The 18,441-nt window shown below is 44.0% G+C and overlaps 1 protein-coding gene across 3 annotated transcripts in view; it reads left to right on the top strand.

Moving 5' to 3' along the window:
* NOS1AP (nitric oxide synthase 1 adaptor protein) overlaps positions 1-18,441 on the top strand; it is a gene marked incomplete at both ends in the record, with an annotated part of 288,950 nt that overhangs the window by 191,093 nt on the left and 79,416 nt on the right. For all 3 annotated transcript variants that reach the window (XM_082653376.1, XM_082653374.1, XM_082653375.1), the window contains one exon: positions 17,907-17,999. In XM_082653376.1, the coding sequence (XP_082509502.1) occupies positions 17,907-17,999 (93 nt within the window). The remainder of the gene's footprint in view (positions 1-17,906; positions 18,000-18,441) is intronic.

The following is an 18,441-nucleotide window of genomic DNA, read 5'->3' as shown; positions in this document are numbered from 1 at the left end:
TTTGGCTGGAAATCCAATGATAGTTGCTAAAGAGGATATAAAGCGGAACCTATATAGCTCCTGTTTTCCAAGAACTTACATTTTGGTTGAGAAGATGGAAAAGAACCATGTTCTAAGTTAAGAGTATTAGATGGGTTTTATATATAGCATTATTATAAAATCAGTCCCCTGAGTGCTAATTGCCATAGCAGTTTGGAAGAAATTCCTTTAGTTTATGATTGTCAGGGGAGGTTTTTATGAAGTGATATTTGAAATATAACTTATGGGAATGCTTTGGATAGATGAAGGAAACAAGCAAGGAGTTATAAGGTAATAATTGCATGAGTAACAGTGCAGACATGAGAAAATCCAAGTGTCTTCAGGATGTACAGTGAATAAAGTGCGGTGCAGTTAAACTGTTGCAACATGGTATTTCATAGAGGTCAGTGATTTTCAAATTTTTCTTTTTTAAAGTCAAGACCCCTTTTGTTAAGCAGAATATTATGTGGAACTCCAACATATTAAACATGAGAACTGTAGCTTCTGTGGATAAAGCCGGATGCAGGTGGAGAGTGCTCGCCCGTTTCTGCCTGTGTGATTTCTCAGCTCTACACTGGGGGGTCTTTGAGGCTCTCTTGCCAGACACAGGGCTCTGAGGAATAAAGTTTAGAAACCACATGTTTCAGGGAGCAGCTTGGTGGGAGAAAGAAAACTGACCACTTTGGGTCAGTTGATAAAAAGTGTTGGCTATCCATTTTGAGCTTCTTGTTTAGCCGGTGAGTTGTTATAGAAAATTTTTGATCAGAACCTTTTAACATAGTGTTACAGGAAGATTAGGATGGCGGCAGGGTGCAGCTTTTGTGCCCCCTCACCCCACAGCATCATCCTTAGAACCCCCCTCGGTAGTCCACTGAGAGTGTTTACTTTTTCTGACTAAGGAGCAAGATATGTGTGGCTGAAATAACTTCAGGGGAGAAAGGAAGAAAAGATATAAGGGCCGAGTTGGTGAGTGCTGGCCAAGGTTAAATAGGATAATACGTGTGATAGTGCTCTGAAATGTATCAAAGACTACTGTGTACAAGACTAAATTCTGTGAGTTAGAGTAGTATCCTAGCAGCAGTAATATTATGATAGAGTGGGAGAGAGGAAGCAGCCTTCGGACATACATAGGAGACACCGGCTCAGCCTTGCTGATTCCAAGGGCACGAACTTAGCTCTCAGGTCCCCCCGCTCCCTGTTTCTCTCTTGTACTGAGGACTTTCTTGATTCCTCGTGACAGTGCCTTTCCCACTTGCAGCGTGTGTGCAGAACAGGAAGGGAATTCTGCAGCGCGCGTCCCAGAATGGCTGGCTGGAGCCGGGGATGCCACCAACCACGTAGATTTTCCATGTCCACTCAAGACTCTGTGCAGGGAGTGAAGCACAGACGTCTGATCCTCTGAGAAGGAGAAACAAACCCAGAGAGGCGGCGGCATGACGAGAGACCTTCGATCAGGATGGTGTGAAGAAGAACGGAACACACTGGATTCCGCCTTCCTCTCAAGCTGACTATCGGCGGATGATTTCATCAGCTGCTCCCCTGCAGCCCTTGCCTCCACTGGGTGCTCAGGGCATGCATTCATTATTATTCAGCTTGTCTTTTTGTCTGAGACGCAGGTTTGTTAGGCTTTGCTTAGCGTGGATTCAGAGACAGGCAGAGGTGTTCAGAAACCAACAGAGTGGTAGGCTCAATGCTGCTGTGTGACAGTACACCTGAGACTGGGGTGCGATTCCTGCCTAGGAAACTAGGCTGAAAAATGATTTCTGCCCCTGGGAACGTTGTAATTTGATCTTGAATTCTAGGGCCTAAAGAGGCATATCCAGGCCTGGTCACAGCTCTCTGAGGCAATAGGATATCCCCCCAAGTCTGGAATAATGGCCTCCCGTAGGGGCTGAGTTGCCATGGTTGAGCAGGCTTGGAAATAGCAGTCGGATGACCTTAAGGGTGTCCATTGCCCCAGTGCAGTGATTCAGGCAGCACCTGTACTGGCTGTGTATAGGCTGGAAGGAACTCTGTGGCTGGGAAGACTTCCCTCCTCTCCTTAGGCAATATGAGGTTCTCCTGGACGGGCTGGTACTGTAGGCCACCGCTGGAAGCCCCTGCCCTTGGCCTGGGAGGCAGAGGGTCCGAATTGTCTAGTTTGCACTTCGGTGGGGACAGTGCTTCTTACATTCAGTCTGTACCAACCCTGGAGGAGTGGGGGACTCCTGAGGAGGAGGTAGGGATGCATCCCCCATCCTGATGTTTCATCCAGCCCTAACCATTTTAATCTATTGTTTTAAGTTAACAGGGTCAAATAGATTTTAAACTGTAGTTTTATGAATTTTAGTTCATGTATAGATTTGTGTCACCACCACCACAATTAGGATACAGCACTATTCCATCACCCCTAAGATCTCCTTTGCACTATCCCTTTGTGGTCAGTCATGCCCTCTTCCACCCCTACTCCCTGGCAACTACCCTGATTTGCTGTCACTATAACTATAGTTTTGCCTTTCTGAGAATGTTATATAACTGGACTCATACAATATGTAATCTTAGGAGACTGGCTTCTTTCATTCAGCATTAATATCTTTGCAGTACTTTCAAGTTTTGTGCGTATCAATAGTTGATTCATTTATATATATTCATTTCTTTTACATTCCAACCAATTTACCTGTAATTTTTTAGAGCAACACTACATCACACATGAAGTACCTGTTTTCCTTATTATTATTATTTTTTTTCGGTACGCGGGCCTCTCACTGCCGTGGCCTCTCCCATTGTGGAGCACAGGCTCCGGACGCGCAGGCTCAGTGGCCATGGCTCACGGGCGCAGCCGCTCCGCGGCATGTGGGATCTTCCCGGACCGGGGCACGAACCCGTGTCCCCTGCATTGGCAGGCGGACTCTCAACCACTGCACCACCAGGGAAGCCCTGTTTTCCTTATATTTTTCAGTAGTATTTCATTATATAGATGTACCACAGTTTATCTGTTCACCTGTTTGAAGGGTATTTGGTTGTTTCTAATTTTGGCAATTATAAATTGAGCTGCTAAACATTCATATACAGGTGTTTGTGTGAACGGAAGTTTTTCTTTCTCTAGGGTAGGTACCTAGCTGAGGTATTGTTGGGCATATGGTAAGTGTATGTTTATGAGAAGCTTCAGAACAGTTTTCCAGAACGGTTGTGCAATTTTACATTCCCGTCAGCAGTGTACGAGGGGTCCAGTTGCTCTACATCCTCACCAGTGCTTGGTGGTGGTAGTATTTTCTAATTTAGCTATTCTAATGGGTACACAGTGGAATCCCACTGTGGTTTTAATTTGCACTTGCCTAATGGCTGTTGAACACCTTTGCATGGCAGGCCATTATTGCAGACTTGGGGGGATATCCTGTTGTCTGCGGGAGCTGTAATGAGGTCTGGACATGTCTCAGTAGGCCCTGAGACTCACGAGGCAGACTTCAGAGGTTCCAATGTGCACAAATCATCTTCCAGCCTAGTTTCCTAGGCAGGAGTCTCGCTGCAGCCCCAATTCTTCCCGTCACACAGCAACACTGAACCAACTACCAGACCTCGTTGGCTTCTTCTCATGCGATTATTTGCCTTCCATATAGCCTCTGATGAAGTTCTGTCCAAGTCCTTTGCCCAATTTGTATTTGGGTGGTTTTTTATTGTTGAGTTTTGAGAGTCCTTTGTATGTTCTGGGTTTATTTTTGGTCAGCTGTGTAATTTGCAAATATCTTCTCCCAGTGTGTAGCTTGTCTTTTTACTCACTTCGAATTGGCTTCCACAGAGAAAAAGTTTTACATTTTGATGAAGTTTATCAGTTTTCTTTGACCATGCTTTGGGTGTCATGTCTAAGAATTCTCTATAACCCTGGGTCGTGAAAATTTCCTTCTGTTCTAAAAGTTTTATAGGTTCACATTTAAACTTGTGATTTATTTTGCATTAATTTTTGCCTAAGGTGTGAGGTTTATGTCACAGTTCCTCTGCTGGCCTAGTCTGGTCCTAGCTCACTCCCGGTAGTTCATTGTCTTTTCCTGACAAGTTTGACTTTAGATTTCCATTGCAAGTGATGAGAATCAGCCTCAGATTACGGATTGTTGCTTCATGGGAAAAGAATCCCCATGTCAGAAGTCTGGCGGTTTTGCAGTTCTCAGTATAAGGGGTTTCTTCTCCCTCTTTTTGTCCTCATTTTTGAATAGTCAGAATAGGTCCATGTTTCAAATCTTACCTGCCTCCCAAGGCCCCCTCATATAGTTTCCATTCTCCATGCAGTGGTCTCATTCCTGGACTGTGGGTGTCTCAGTGGTTGTGCTTGGTACCTGAACATGATGTCATAGGGAGGAGACAGAAAATTCAGAAGAAACTCAGGTGGGGTAAAGCAGGGGTTGGCGAACTATGGCTTATGGATCAAATCCAGCCCACTGCCTATAGCCACTGACTTATATATTGCCTATGGATGCTTTTATGCTACAGTGGCAGAGTTGAATAGTTGGAACAGAGACCGTATGGCCCTCAAAGCATAAAATATTTACGCTCTTGCCCTGTACAGAAAAGTGTTGCCAGCTCATGGAGTTGAGGCTGGTACTGGGGATGAGTTTCGGGGTAGGGCACTTTGCTGAGGTTAAAACTGACTCTTGGGGCTTCCCTGGTGGCACAGTGGTTGAGAGTCCGCCTGCCGATGCAGGGGGCACGGGTTCGTGCCCCGGTCCGGGAAGATCCCACATGCCGCGGAGCGGCTGGGCCCGTGAGCCATGGCCACTGAGCCTGCGCGTCCGGAGCCTGTGCTCCGCAGAAGGAGAGGCCACAACAGTGAGAGGGCTGCGTACCGTAAAAAAAAACAACCAACTGAATCTTGTAGAAAACAAGCAAGAACAGTGCTTTAACTACATAAACCATCCTAGCATCTTTTGGTCCAGTATCATCATAGGAATTTGGAGGAAGTAAAATCTGGTGCAGCCTTGGAATAACCTAGTGGTGATGGGCTTAAAGGAAGGGTGAGACTGAGTGGAGACTGTGTGGTGTATCTGAGCCAGTCCTGATGTGGGAGGGGGAGGCTCAGGGACTTAGGGGTGATGTGATGACCAGCATTACCTCTTACCCCTCCTGGACTCCTTGTTTCTCTGTATCTGCTACACTTGGCTTTACTGGTCCTCAGCCTTAGCTGCACCTTTAAGGTCCATAAGAATCACCTGGTCTGTACTCCAGACCAGTTAAGCCAATTTCTGGGGTGGGATGGAGATGCCAGGATTTCTTAAGTTTCCCAGGTGTTCCCAGTGTATAGCCACAGTTGAGAACCTTCATTCCACTTTGCAGTTCTTTAGACCCCGAGGAAATATTGCCACCTACTGACAGTAGGAAGTTATTCTGCTAGGAAACAAGTCAGTAACTCTTCAGATTCCATTCCAGTTTGGGATCTTGTGCTCTTCATAATGTTTTTTTTATCATTTGTATATTAGAGTTTGATTTTGGGCCATCTTAAGGTAGCTCTCAATAAGTAACACCCTGTCTCAGTTTTGATGTAACCCAGAATATTGGCGTATACAATTGGTAGGAATCATGGAATATTAACACTGAAGAAAACCTTAGAGGTCATTAGCTCAAACAGCTAGCATGTCCAAGTATCTTTTGGACTTATATACTCTGGCCCTAGAACGTTGCTACTCCAAGTGTGGTCCATGGATCAAAAGTGTCAGCATCACCTGGGAACTTGTTAGAAAGGCAGGACTTCCCTCCTCCACCCCCCACCTCTGAACCCACCCCCACCCCCTGACCCACAGAATCTGTAACTTAACAAGATCCTCAGGTGATTCATATGGACCTTAAAGCTTGAGAAGCACTGCTTTAGAGAATCGTAAGTGGAAGCTGCTGTGAGTACATTTCAATTCATAGTAAGAAACTACTTTTCAAACACAGCTGCCAGAATTCTTTTAGACTGAAGGACCGCTTGACAGGGACAACACTGTTACTTCTAAGAGCCCTCCCAAGTCTGATTTTTTTGTTTTTCTTCTCCTCCTCAAATAGTTTCTTCAGTGTCTGCCAAGAATGACTTTCTTTGTACCTTATACCATGAACGTGCATTGCAGCCATCTGTTGTGCTGTGTGCACTGTGGTCTTCCCATTGTTTCCCCGCTTAAACCTGGAAACTCTTATGACCCTAATGGATGAGTGCAAGCACAGGTTATCCAAGTCTTCTCATCTCTTTCTCATTGTGCTGCTGGATCTAAACTAAGGGAGAGAGGTTGAACGGATCAAAGACTTGGGAGAGACTAGGAAAGGGGGTCCTGTATGAACGCCTACGTAACCTCTAAATTCCCCTCTAATTCCTATGCCCAGATTCTCCAGTACAATGTAGACTTTTTTGATGTATAACACATCTTCTGTGCTCACCTATGCTGTCATTGTTGAGAGCATTGCTACTTTTTCCAGGCATGGGATTTAGAGATGATTTCCTTATCCTGGTTCTCAGTCCATACAGTGATCTCATCCGGACATTTTCTTTATTCTTCCAACCCAGTACTTGATATATGTTCCTGGTCTTTCCTAGGTTTCCCATTTCCAGTCTCTCTCCTTTTGGAATCCTCAGTGCTGGTGCCAAGATTATGTTCAACATCTGCCCCTCTGCTTTTCAGTGTTTTCAAAACCCTAAAGAATGTAACTCCCTCCTCCTTTCTATACAAAACTCTTAATAATTTATTTTCCAGTTGAGAACCCTTCCCCATCTGTGTGCATCCTTTCTCCCTCCCATTCCCTACCTCTGCTTCTGGGATCAGCCTGGCCTAGCCAAACACCCTCAATTCCTTTTTATTATACCTTCTCCCCTTCCTTCTTCAAGTGGGCCTGCCCATCACACTCTTCCTACAAGGGCTGTGAGCTTTGTGTTAACTTGAATCACATTTAGAACTGGCAAGGTTCTCAGATACAATCTAACCCAGTACCCTTACCTCGCCAAAGAGAATAGTAATACCCAGAGAGGTTAGGTGCCCAAGGTCACACAGCTAAGAGTGCAAATGCTTGACGTGAAGTAGCAGCACTGTCCAGTGTGGCTCCTTCAGGGGACTTCGTAATGCTTGATGTGAACTGTTTCATTTAACTACAAGGTAAGTGTAGGGATGTGCATGGTGGATGGTGAGGGATGCAGGGAAGTCACAAAACATGATGGATTGCCTTCTTTTAAAGAGAGGTGAATCAAGCCTTAGAAAGACAGAAGGATTCATTATTTGTCTCATACCATTTTTGGTCTGAGGCAACCTTAAATTCTTCATTCATGACTCTACTAAATACTGGCAGGTGCTTGCTCCTTCTAGGGGACGGTGTGTGTGTGTATGTGTGTGTAGATATGAGTTACACTGTTTCAGCATTGTTGTGTCTTTTTATTTTTCTTCCTCTGGAAGATGATTTTAATGTCCCTTATCTTTCTACTTACATGAGATACCGTGTTAACCATTTAGAGGAGGGTCTGGGTTAGATATTAGAGGAGAAGGATAGAATTGGTCACAGTCGGGGTTTGTTTTGTTTTATTTTTTGCTTTTCACCCACCTATGCCTCTATTTTTACTTAAAGGGAGAAGGTTCTAATGCATGTTTTTAATGTGCTGCAAGAACTAGTGGAGGGAAAAGCAGCCTGAAAGCAGTGGATTGTTATTAGTAGTGGTGCTTACCTTCATCAGTCACCCCTTTGGGCCCCTTAATCATTTGGTTTGTTGTTCAGCTCCCCGTGACCTGTCAACATGCTCTCAGTCAGAAAAAGTGATGGCTGTATTCCAGGGCCTGTCTCGTCTCCTCTCTATAGGGAGCAACCACCACTCAGAGGCTCCCTTGAGTACACAGCCCGAAATTGCCTGCATTTGAGTCTGCCGCTGCGTCATCCAAGGGCCTGTTTAATTTGCCCTCTACCATCATGCCGATCTCTCCACACTGAAAATGCCTCCTTCCCACAGAACATCTGTGTTTGGATGAACCTCTCTCCCTGCTTCTCAGTGTTCCAAACAGCAACGAACTTGGATATTTCCTGCCCTGAAGGCCTCCTTATGTTCAGAGGGCCCCTTTGCCATGTTTTTCTGACCTCACTGGCATTCTGTGCCCTTCCCAGGTCGTTGATATTGTCCTTGGGTGTGGAACAGGGTGGGAAGCAACAAAGGAAATGAGGGTGGCCAGTGCGATTAGTACCAGAAAGAATTTGGGGTGGGAGGAGATTGTATGCTTTCCACTGAGTGGTCTGAGAATATTCCAGATCCTATGAAGTTAATTTCCAGAAAGTTCTTCCTCCTCTTCTTGCTTCCTGTTATAAGATGGAGTTGCCTGCATACCAGAGAACTCATTACACATGTACTGAATGAAAGGAGGAATGAATGAATAATTGTATTTGCTGGAGCCAGGATTCTGGGCTTGTGGGGTGCTGGGGCTGTAGGGAACAGATGTTGAGAACAGGACTAAGAGTCAGAAGATGTGGGTTCCAGGCTTGGGTTTTCCGCCAGTGAACCTGGGGAACTTTTTTACCATCTTCGGGCAGTGACTTCTTCATCCATAAGATGAAATATCTGATCAACATTTGTGGTCCCAAACATTTCAAACACAACGATTCCTCTAAATTTTTGTTGAAATAGTTCAGAAGCTTTTGCAGAGGGAAGGAAACCAACAAAATTCACCTACTGAATGGGAGAAGATATTTACAAACAATATATTTGATAAGGGGTTGATATCCAAATTGTATTTAAGAAACTCATATAACTCCATATCAAGAAAGCAAACAAGCCAATTAAAAACGGGCAGAGGACTTGAATAAACGTTTTTCCAAAGAAGGCATACAGATGGCCAATGGGCGCATGAAAAAATGCTCCACATCACATCATCAGGGAAACGCAAATCAAAACCACAATGAGATATCACCTCACACCTGTCAGAATGACTGTTATCAAAAAGACAAGAAATAAGTGATGGGGAGGATGTGGAGAAAAGGGAACCCTCTTGCAAACCTCATGTTTGTGGGAATGTAAGTTGGTGCAGTCACTATGGAAAACAGTATGGCAGTTCCTCAAAAAACTAAAAATAGAACTACCATATGATCCAGCTATTACACCTCTGGGTATTTATCTGAAGAAAATGAAAACACTAATTCAAGAAGATGTATGTATTCCTATGTTCATAGTAGCATTATTTACAATAACCAAGATATGGAAACAACCTCAGTGTCCATTGATGAATGGTTAAAGATGTGGCATACCACTCTCACCACTATTATTCAACATAGTTCTGGAAGTTTTAGCCACAGCAATCAGAGAAGAACAAGAAATAAAAGGAATCCAAATCGAAAGAGAAGTAAAACTGTCACTGTTTGCAGATGACATGATACTATATGTAGAGAATTGTAAAGATGCTACCAGAAAACTACTAGAGCTAATCAATGAATTTGCTAAAGTAGCAGGAGACAAAATTAATGCACAGAAATCTCTTGCATTCCTATACACTAATAATGAAAAATCCAAAAGAGAAATTAAGGAAACACTCCCATTTACCATTGCAACAAAAAGAATAAAATACCTAGGAATAAACCTACCTAAGGAGACAAAAGATCTGTATGCAGAAAACTATAAGACACTGATGAAAGAAATTAAAGATGATACAAACAGATGGAGAGATATACCATGTTCTTGGATTGGAAGAATCAACATTGTGAAAATGACTCTACTACCCAAAGCAATCTATAGATTCAATGCAATCCCTATCAAACTACCACTGGCATTTTTCACAGAACTATAACAAAAAATTTCACAATTTGTATGGAAACACAAAAGACCCCGAATAGCCAAAGCTATCTTGTAAAAGAAAAATGGAGCTGGAGGAGTCAGGCTCCTGGACTTCAGACTATACTACAAAGCTACAGTAATCAAGACAGTACAGTACTGGCACAAAAACAGAAATATAGGTCAATGGAACAGGATAGAAAGCCCAGAGATAAACCCACACACCTATGGTCACCTTATTTTTGGTAAAGGAGGCAAGAATATACAGTGGAGAAAAGACAGCCTCTTCAATAAGTGGTGCTGGGAAAACTGGGCAGCTACATGTAAAAGAATGAGATTAGAACACTCCCTAACGCCATACACAAAAATAAACTCAAAATGGATTAAAGACCTAAATGTAAAGCCAGACACTATAAAACTCTTAGAGGAAAACATAGGTAGAACACTCTATGACATAGATCACAGCAAGATCCTTTTGACACACCTCCTAGAGAAATGGAAATAAAAACAAAAATAAACAAATGGGACCTAATGAAACTTAAAAACTTTTGCACAGCAAAGGAATCCATAAACAAGAGGAAAAGGCAACCCTCAGAATGGGAGAAAATACTTGCAAACAAAGCAAAGGATCTGACAAAGGATTAATTTCCAAAATATATAAGCAGTTCATGTAGCTCAATATCAAAAAAACAACCCAATCCGAAAATGGGCAGAAGACCTAAGTAGACATTTCTCCAAAGAAGATATACAGATTGCCAACAAACACATGAAAGAATGCTCAACATCATTAATCATTAGAGAAATGCAAATCAAAACTACAATGAGGTATCATCTCACACAGGTCAGAATGGCCATCATCAAAAAAGTCTATAAACAATAAATGCTGGAGAGGGTGTGGAGGAAAGGGAACCCTCTTGCACTGTTGGTGGGAATGTAAATTGATACAGCCACTATGGAGAACAGTATGGAGGTTCCTTAAAAAGCTAAAAATAGAACTACCATATGACCCAGCAATCCCACTACTGGGCATATACCCTGAGAAGACCATAATTCAAAAAGTTCATTGCAGCTCTATTTACAATACCCAGGACATGGAAGCAACCCAAATGTCCATCAACAGATTAATGGATAAAGAAGATGTGGCACATATATACAATGGAATATTACTCAGCATAAAAAGAAATGAAATTGAGTTATTTGTAGTGAGGTGGATGGACCTAGAGTCTGTCATACACAGTGAAGTCAGAAAGAGAAAAACAAATACTGTATGCTAACACATATATATGGAATCTAAAAAAAAAAAAGGTTCTGAAGAACCTAGGGGCAGGACAGGAATAAAGATGCAGATGTTGAGAATGAACTTGAGGACACAGGGAGGGGGAAGGGTAAGCTGGGATGAAGTGAGAGAGTGGCATGGACTTATATATACTACAAAATGTAAAATAGATAGCTAGTGGGAAGCAGCCACATGGCACAGGGAGATCAGCTCGGTGCTTTGTGACCACCTAGAGGGGTGGGATATGGAGGGTAGGAGGGAGATGCGAGAGGGAGGGGATATGGGGATATATGTATATGTATAGCTGATTCACTTTGTTATAAAGCAGAAACTAACACACCATTGTAAAGCAGTTATACTCCAATAAAGATGTTAAAACAAACAAAAAAACACACAAAAACAATGCCAACTTATGGCCCTATCCCAGATCTGCTGAATGAGCATCTCTGAGGCCTGGGTCTGGGATGCTGCCATTTTATCAGGAATCCCGAATGGAATTTAAAACAAGTTTTAGATCCCCTGGTCTACAGAGCTGGGTAAATACTTAAATTCTACATTTATGTTACAATGACAATGAATATTCCTTTTTTTAAAAAAGTAGCTCCTCTGCTTCCTTTTAAGTAGTGTGCAGTTTATGGAGATTTTATTTATGCCCAAATTTCAGTGACACGTCTGTTGCTGAAATAAGTTATGCTGGGCCTGAGGTTGATAGATAGGAACTAAATGTCTCTACCTGGTATTCCCAAGAAGACTCAGATATTCTAGAATTTGGAGTCAGTACCCACTTTGGTCTTTGTCTTGCATTTCTTAGGTTTCATAGGAATGAACAGTACCAGTCACTGAGCCACACAACGTCAGGGACTGCCATGGCTCTTGGGTGCCCTGTCCTTCAGAATCTGGCTCCATAGGCACAGGAGCTGGAACTTAGGGAAGCTGGGTAGCCCGGAGAACAGAGGTTCATGTGCATGACCATCCCCCTGATTTCTTACCTCTAACTGTGCCGTAAGATGATTGAGAATAGCCTTGACCAGTGAAGGAAGCTCTAAATTACTTCATTTAATGAAGTATGGATCAAGCAGAAGATAAGGTACTTATCAGTGTGCTGTGAAGTTTGGAATAATTAAAGCCAGATCTTCTTAAAGTCCTTATGCCCATGAAATGGAATCTAGGTTTTAATAACTTAAGTTGTTAATTAATTAACTTATGGGGGATTTATTTTATTATACCTTTGTGGGCAATGTCATGTTTTCTCAGGCTCTGTGAATAACCACTGTCAATTAATTTATTTAATTGATTTAACCACTGTGTTCATTAATTTATTTGACATGCATTGGTCACCCTCCTGTGTCCTGGTGCTATATTCTTGGGTTACAGATATGTGTAAGTCATTTTCCTTGCTCTCAAGGAGGGCATGGCCTAGTGGGGAAATACACAACCAATCAATGGTGAGTGATAGTGGAGGCTCGTATATTGCTGTAGCAACGAAGTGGATGGTGCAGTTCCGTGGGAGCATACGGGAAGGGGGCGTTGACCTGCAAGGCTTCTCTGTGGAGAAGACTAAGTAGATATTTTAAGAATAAGCAGATTGCGGGGGGGAGAGGGCATTCTGGGCATAAACATTAGCAAATGCAATTACATGGAAGTGTGGAAAAGTATGACATGTTTGACTTGCACGTGGGAGAGTAACGGCAATACCCTTTTGCAAGCAGAATTTAAGGGGACTTGCCGTGAGAAGAAATGTGTTTGTTACGGTGTCTTCAGATTTTTATCTTTTATTGTGGCAAAATATACATTACATAAAATTTTCCATGTCAGCCATTCTTAAATGTGCAGTTCTGTGACACCTACATACAGCATTTATATTGTTGTGCAGCCGCCACCACTGTCCGTCTCCAGATCTTTTCATCTTCCAAAACTGAAAATCTGTACTCATTAAATGCTAACTCCTCACTCTGTCCCCTCCCCGAGCCCCTGAAGACCGCCATTCTGCTTTCTGTCTCTGAATCTGACTGTTCTTAGGTACCTCATGTCAGTGGAATCATGTAATATTTGTCTGTTTGTTCCAGCTTAACATAAACATCACTTAACGTAATGTCTTCAAGCTACATCCATGTTGTAGCACGTGCCAGGATCTCCTTTCTAAGGCTGAGTAAATCCTATTATATGTCTCTAACACATTTTATCTGTTCATCCATCAGTGGACACTGGAGTTGCCTCCACCTTTGGGCTGTTGTGGATATGCTCTGAATATGGACCTACTCGGATTTTGTATCTTATTACCTAAGCTGTTAAGCTTTCAAATGTTAAGTGCAAAATGATTTCTTACAAACCCTTGATAAGACGTGCCTTTGGTTGAGGTGCTTACAGTTTTGTTGTGGAGATGTGTTTGCACTCTTGAAGACAAGACTACGGGCAGAATATGATTAAAATACCCAATGGCACTAGTAGAATTCACTTTTAAATTTCCTGTGATCATGAACAGGAAGCAGAGCCTCCAAAGACTTACTCTGGAAAGGTGGTGAACACAGCTGATTATAAGCTGGGGACTTACCAAGCAAGAGCATCACTAACTGCATTTGCAAACTAAATCTCCTCTCTTGGTAAAGTAGCCTCTGAGCATCTAGATTCATAACTAAGCATTGTGGGGACAGTGGGAAGGAGCTAGGCAAAAGAAATTTTATGGAGACAAGTGAGAGGACCAGCTTCCTACATAGCTGGTGAGAGAGTGCAGTCACTCGGTAAGTTGTTTGTAGACAAGGTAATTGAGGAACCAAGGATCCTTATTTTAAAAAAAAACTAGATTCTTCAGGGAGCTAGACATTATTGTGAAAATAGACTGTTAAGAGGGTGTGTGTGTGTGTGTGTGTGCACGTACGTGTGTGTATACAGCCCCAACCTTCCTGACTACTAAGAAAGTGATTCTGTTGCTTCTATTTCTGCAGTACAGCCTCAAGCCCAGGGCTGGGCCAGTCCCTTCATTAACTCACTCCCCTGTTACAGACCTCCTGCTTCCCCTTCTTGGACACCCTGTGGCTGAAACTGGAGGCACACAAGATTAGGAGGTAGTTCTGGGAGTTGGGGACAGGGAAGCATTGGGGTATCAGAGATATCCTGTTCTGTTGGCAGCTCTCTGACTTCCCGCCAGTGTTCTGGTTGAGTGTTTACTCCTGGCTCCTGCTGGATCTGAACCCCTCCCTCTACCCAGTTTCCCCTTCATGGGCCTCACTTGTTGGCACAGCACTCTAAGTTCCAGGGCTGCTATTCCCATGCAGGGTCCCAAGGCTCTGTTTATGAACCCTAGACATTTGGTCTTTCTAGTCAGTGGTTAGTGTTCCAGGGCTTGTATTGTTTTGTTCCCTGCAAGATCAGGTCCTGTAAGGCTTAATCTGTCCTTGCTGGTGGGGCTCTGACTAGCAAAGCAAATATATCAGGTCAGTCTGGCCATGTGGGGGGAAGAGCCAGGCCTGTTGGCACAGACTCCAGAGCTGGCATGGGCTTTGTGGGAGGCGGGCCTGGGCCACAGACGGTGGCATCAGCAGTCCTGTTTGTTCTTCAGCCCCTAGCAAAGCCTGGGCAGACTAGATTCCTATCCTGAGGAACACAGATGCTTCCTCCTGGGCCCGCCTGCCCCTCGGAGCAGCACAGTCTGGTAAAAAGGAGGGCTTGTCTCTGTGAGTCTCTTTTCTCTGTTCTAGTCTCTCCCAACATCTCCTCTGTTCCAAATCCATTTTCCATCCCCACAGTAAGCACAATAACATGGTTGTCCAAGTGAAATATAATTGCCATATAAATGAATGGTTTTATGATAATAAAGATTTAAACCTTTTCAGACACTTGATTTCATTTCCCTAGTTTTCAACAAAACTACCATTTGAGTACCTATTCTTCAGTTGGAAAGGGTTTGGGACATCTGACCACCAGACAGGTGGAGTAGGTGCAAAGTGTGTCGAACCTAAGAGCCTTCTGAGTAGCAGTCAGGTAGTACATACTGGTAGCTGTAACAGGGGCTAGAAGCCTATTTCATGCCTCTTCTGCCCTCTTCATTTTGAAGCACTCCAAAGAGCCTTCCACCAGCTGTTGTAAGGCGGAGCACCTGTACTGTCACTGTCACTGAGATTATAATGCAATCGTTTGGTCATGCTTCTCACAGTCACATGTAGTTACTGTGCCCCACACACCATAGAAGAGACGCCTGGGAGTAGGTGCACAGTGATCGAATTAGAGGCTGTTTTCCAGTTCCAGCTAAAAGAGAATGTTTAGCTGCATTTTGAGTTCTTAAGATCAGGGTATTACAGGCATGGCCAACGCTGTCAAAACACGAACTGTGGAAATAGTTCAGGTTTCAGATACACAAGCAAGGAGCTGGTTGGGCGTCTCTTGCGAGCCTTGGGTCGGGGGATACCGATTTTAAAAAGATCCCAGAGAGAATGAAACCAATAGGGTGGTGGACCAAACAAGAAAGAGATATGGCCAGCTACAAGATTTTCCTGGAAATATAAGACATTTAAGGGTCTGGTTTAGCAGGCAATATACTCTCTGAAACCAGGGCTGGGAGGTGACATCCTGCCCTACAGAGGTAGGTACTTAGTATTCACTGCTTTGACTTTTTTGCTGGAAAAAGGGAAGAAGGAAGTGCGTGGAGCTTGTGAGAGTGACGTGCTGGAAGAGAGCAAAGACAATAAAACAGGCAAGGATTGACCTGTCTAGGGCAGGTTTTATCCACCTCCGGGTGTTTCCTGGACTCTTAAGCCCTTGTCTCCCCCCTGAGTTCATCAAAACACACCTCTCTGCCCTCCTTCGACCGGCAGGAGCAGCTATGATTTTAGTGATTTGTCCCTAAGGGAGGCACAGCTGAAAGACTGTGTTCATTGAAAGCCTGTGAGCAGAGGTAAATGCAGGTGAGGTCAGGAAATGGAGCTGGTTCACCTCTCCCAGCAGGCACAAGGCCAAAGTCAGCCAACTGACAGATCCTCGTGCTAGTTCTCCCACCCAGAGGTAATTTCAGTGCATCTAGTGGTGCACCTGAGCAGAATGCTGCCGTCGGGGGACACACCGCAAATCGTAGCTGTGTCCTGAAGTGCATGCCAGTCACGCAACTCTAGCCTTCACCAGCTTACGACCGTTGACCTAGAGAGAAATCTGTTACGTGGCCGAGGCCCTCTTATAAGCCAGACTCCAGTACAGATAGCACTTCTCCCCATCCTGTCAGATACACTTGCTCTCTTTTATTGTATTACTCTTAATTGGCTTTGGGTTCCCAGACTCTGAAGCAGAGTCTGGAGCTGAAGTTTTTTTCTCTTTCTCCTATGTGTCTGCTGCTCCGGTTTGCTCTTCTTTCAGGATCACTGGTAAAAAGGACAGCTGTTGACAGGATAGAGTGATGGGGAGGCTGGGAGAAGTGGCCACCAGACTGGGGAGTGATGTATGTTGCCATCACCTGGAAACTCAGATCAGCAGTAAACCAGAACCTGCCCTGACGATGTAAAGAGAAATGTTTCACCTCAGTTAGCTAGGTCATGTCCTTGTCTCTAAGGAGCTGACAACCAGTGGGCATCAGCAGTAACTCTGCAACAGAATAAGAAAATGAGTTGAGACCTCAGTGGAAGGGCTAGAATACAGACACGGTAAGAAGCTCTAATCTGAGTTCTTAAAATCAGAGTATTAAATGGCATGGCCAAGGGAAAGTTCTGTATTTCTCGTGAGACTTTCAAAGTAGGTTATGTTTTCATCTTGTTAGGGTGGATTAGGTTCATATCTGTCAAAATACCAAGTAGAAATAGTTAGGTTTTAGATGTCCAGGCAAGGAGCTGGACGCCTTACTAAAATAAGCTTGGGTGGTGGCATGGTGGGAAAGGGTTTTGAGTATAAACGGTCCCAGAGAAGAGAGCCTGTAGGTTGGAGTAGAGATTTTGGCCCCGGGTCTTGTATTGTTATTTTTTTAATCTGTAGGCCAGATCTTTGATTAGAGAGCTTGGCAGGTAAGTTTGCTAGGTGGTGATACCAAGATGGGAACCAGATGGAAATGGGTAAGCACTCAGAATGAAGTTCAGTGAGGAAAGTGTAGAATTATTCCACCACTCTGAATATCTGCACAAACCTAAGAAATGGCCGTGAGTGAGCAAATGTGATAGAAAAATATCTGGGATTGAGGATGAGAGCTAGCATCCCTCAGCAGTGTAGTTGTGGTTGAAGCAGGCCTATTCAGGATTGCAAATAGAAATTTAGAATATAGGGTTTGTAAGGTAATGCCCTCCCTTATAACTATCATTAGTCAGATCCTTTCTAGAATACTCTCTAGAATATTTTAGGTTAATGGGGCTATGGGTGGATTTGGAGACTGACCTACAGATAAAAGAATTTGGGACTTGAACTTGCAGAGAATAACTTAGATATCATAATGATCTTTAAGTATGTAAAATCCCTGATTTGAAGATGGGTGCCAGCTCTTCCTAACCTTCATTGAGGATGGAATAGAGTCCCAGCAGCATTTGGGTAGACACGAGGAAAACTTGCCTGCCAATGAAAGTCATTAAATATCAGAATGAGTTATCGAGGGAAGGTTCTGGATTTCTCATGAGATTTTCAAAGTAGGCTCTGTTTTCATCTTGATAGAATGGATCAGGTCCATTCCCATGGCCCTACCTGATAGCTGAGTGATGAAACCAGTGACCATTCAGAGTCCCTGTTCCAACCCAAATATTGCCGAGCCCCTGCCTACAGACATCTGCCTGCTTTTACATCCCCTGAGGTGCTTGATGTCCCCAGAAACTGCATCAGCTCCCTAGACCCATCTGTGGCCCTCTTTTCCAGGTCATGAGCTCTCTGGGGCTGTGCAGATGCAGTGATCTAACTGGACTGTGCCCTTTGTTCTCTTCTCACTTGCAGTATGAGTTTAAAGCCAAAAACATCAAGAAGAAGAAGGTGAGCATTATGGTTTCAGTGGATGGAGTGAAAGTGATTCTGAAGAAGAAGAAGAAGGTAAGTGACTCTGAGCCACAAACTCTGGTGAAGAGGGAAGGAGGGGAGGTAGGCGTGGGATAGCTTTTCTTTCTAGGCTACCTTCTGGACAGACTCCTTCCCTTATCTGGTGAGGTGGTCTGCTTTGACCAGCAACAGTGTTGAGAGGCCACAGCTGGAGCAAAGAGCGAGGCAGGGGCCCAAGGCCTAGTCAGCTGTTCGGCTTGCTCAGTCCTCGTATCCCGTGAGTGACAAGGGTCATCTCCTGTCATCCTGGCGTTCAGACCCCTCCCCCCATTTGATACCCTTGCCTTTGAGTCTTGATCTTGGGAAAGGCTTTAAATTCAAGTGTGGACAAGTAGCAGGGTTCAGTGGGGGAGGGGATAAGAGGCGGCTTCCTCAGAAGTTGTCCCATTCTGTTGCAGGAATAACTCTCAGTTCCAGCCGAGGTGGCATCCGGCCC

This window comes from Grampus griseus (assembly GCF_964374135.1).
Source record: "Grampus griseus genome assembly, chromosome: 1".
Taxonomy (NCBI): Eukaryota; Metazoa; Chordata; class Mammalia; order Artiodactyla; family Delphinidae; genus Grampus; species Grampus griseus.
Note: the sequence above shows the minus strand (reverse complement) of the source record. Positions and strands in the feature narration are given on the sequence as shown.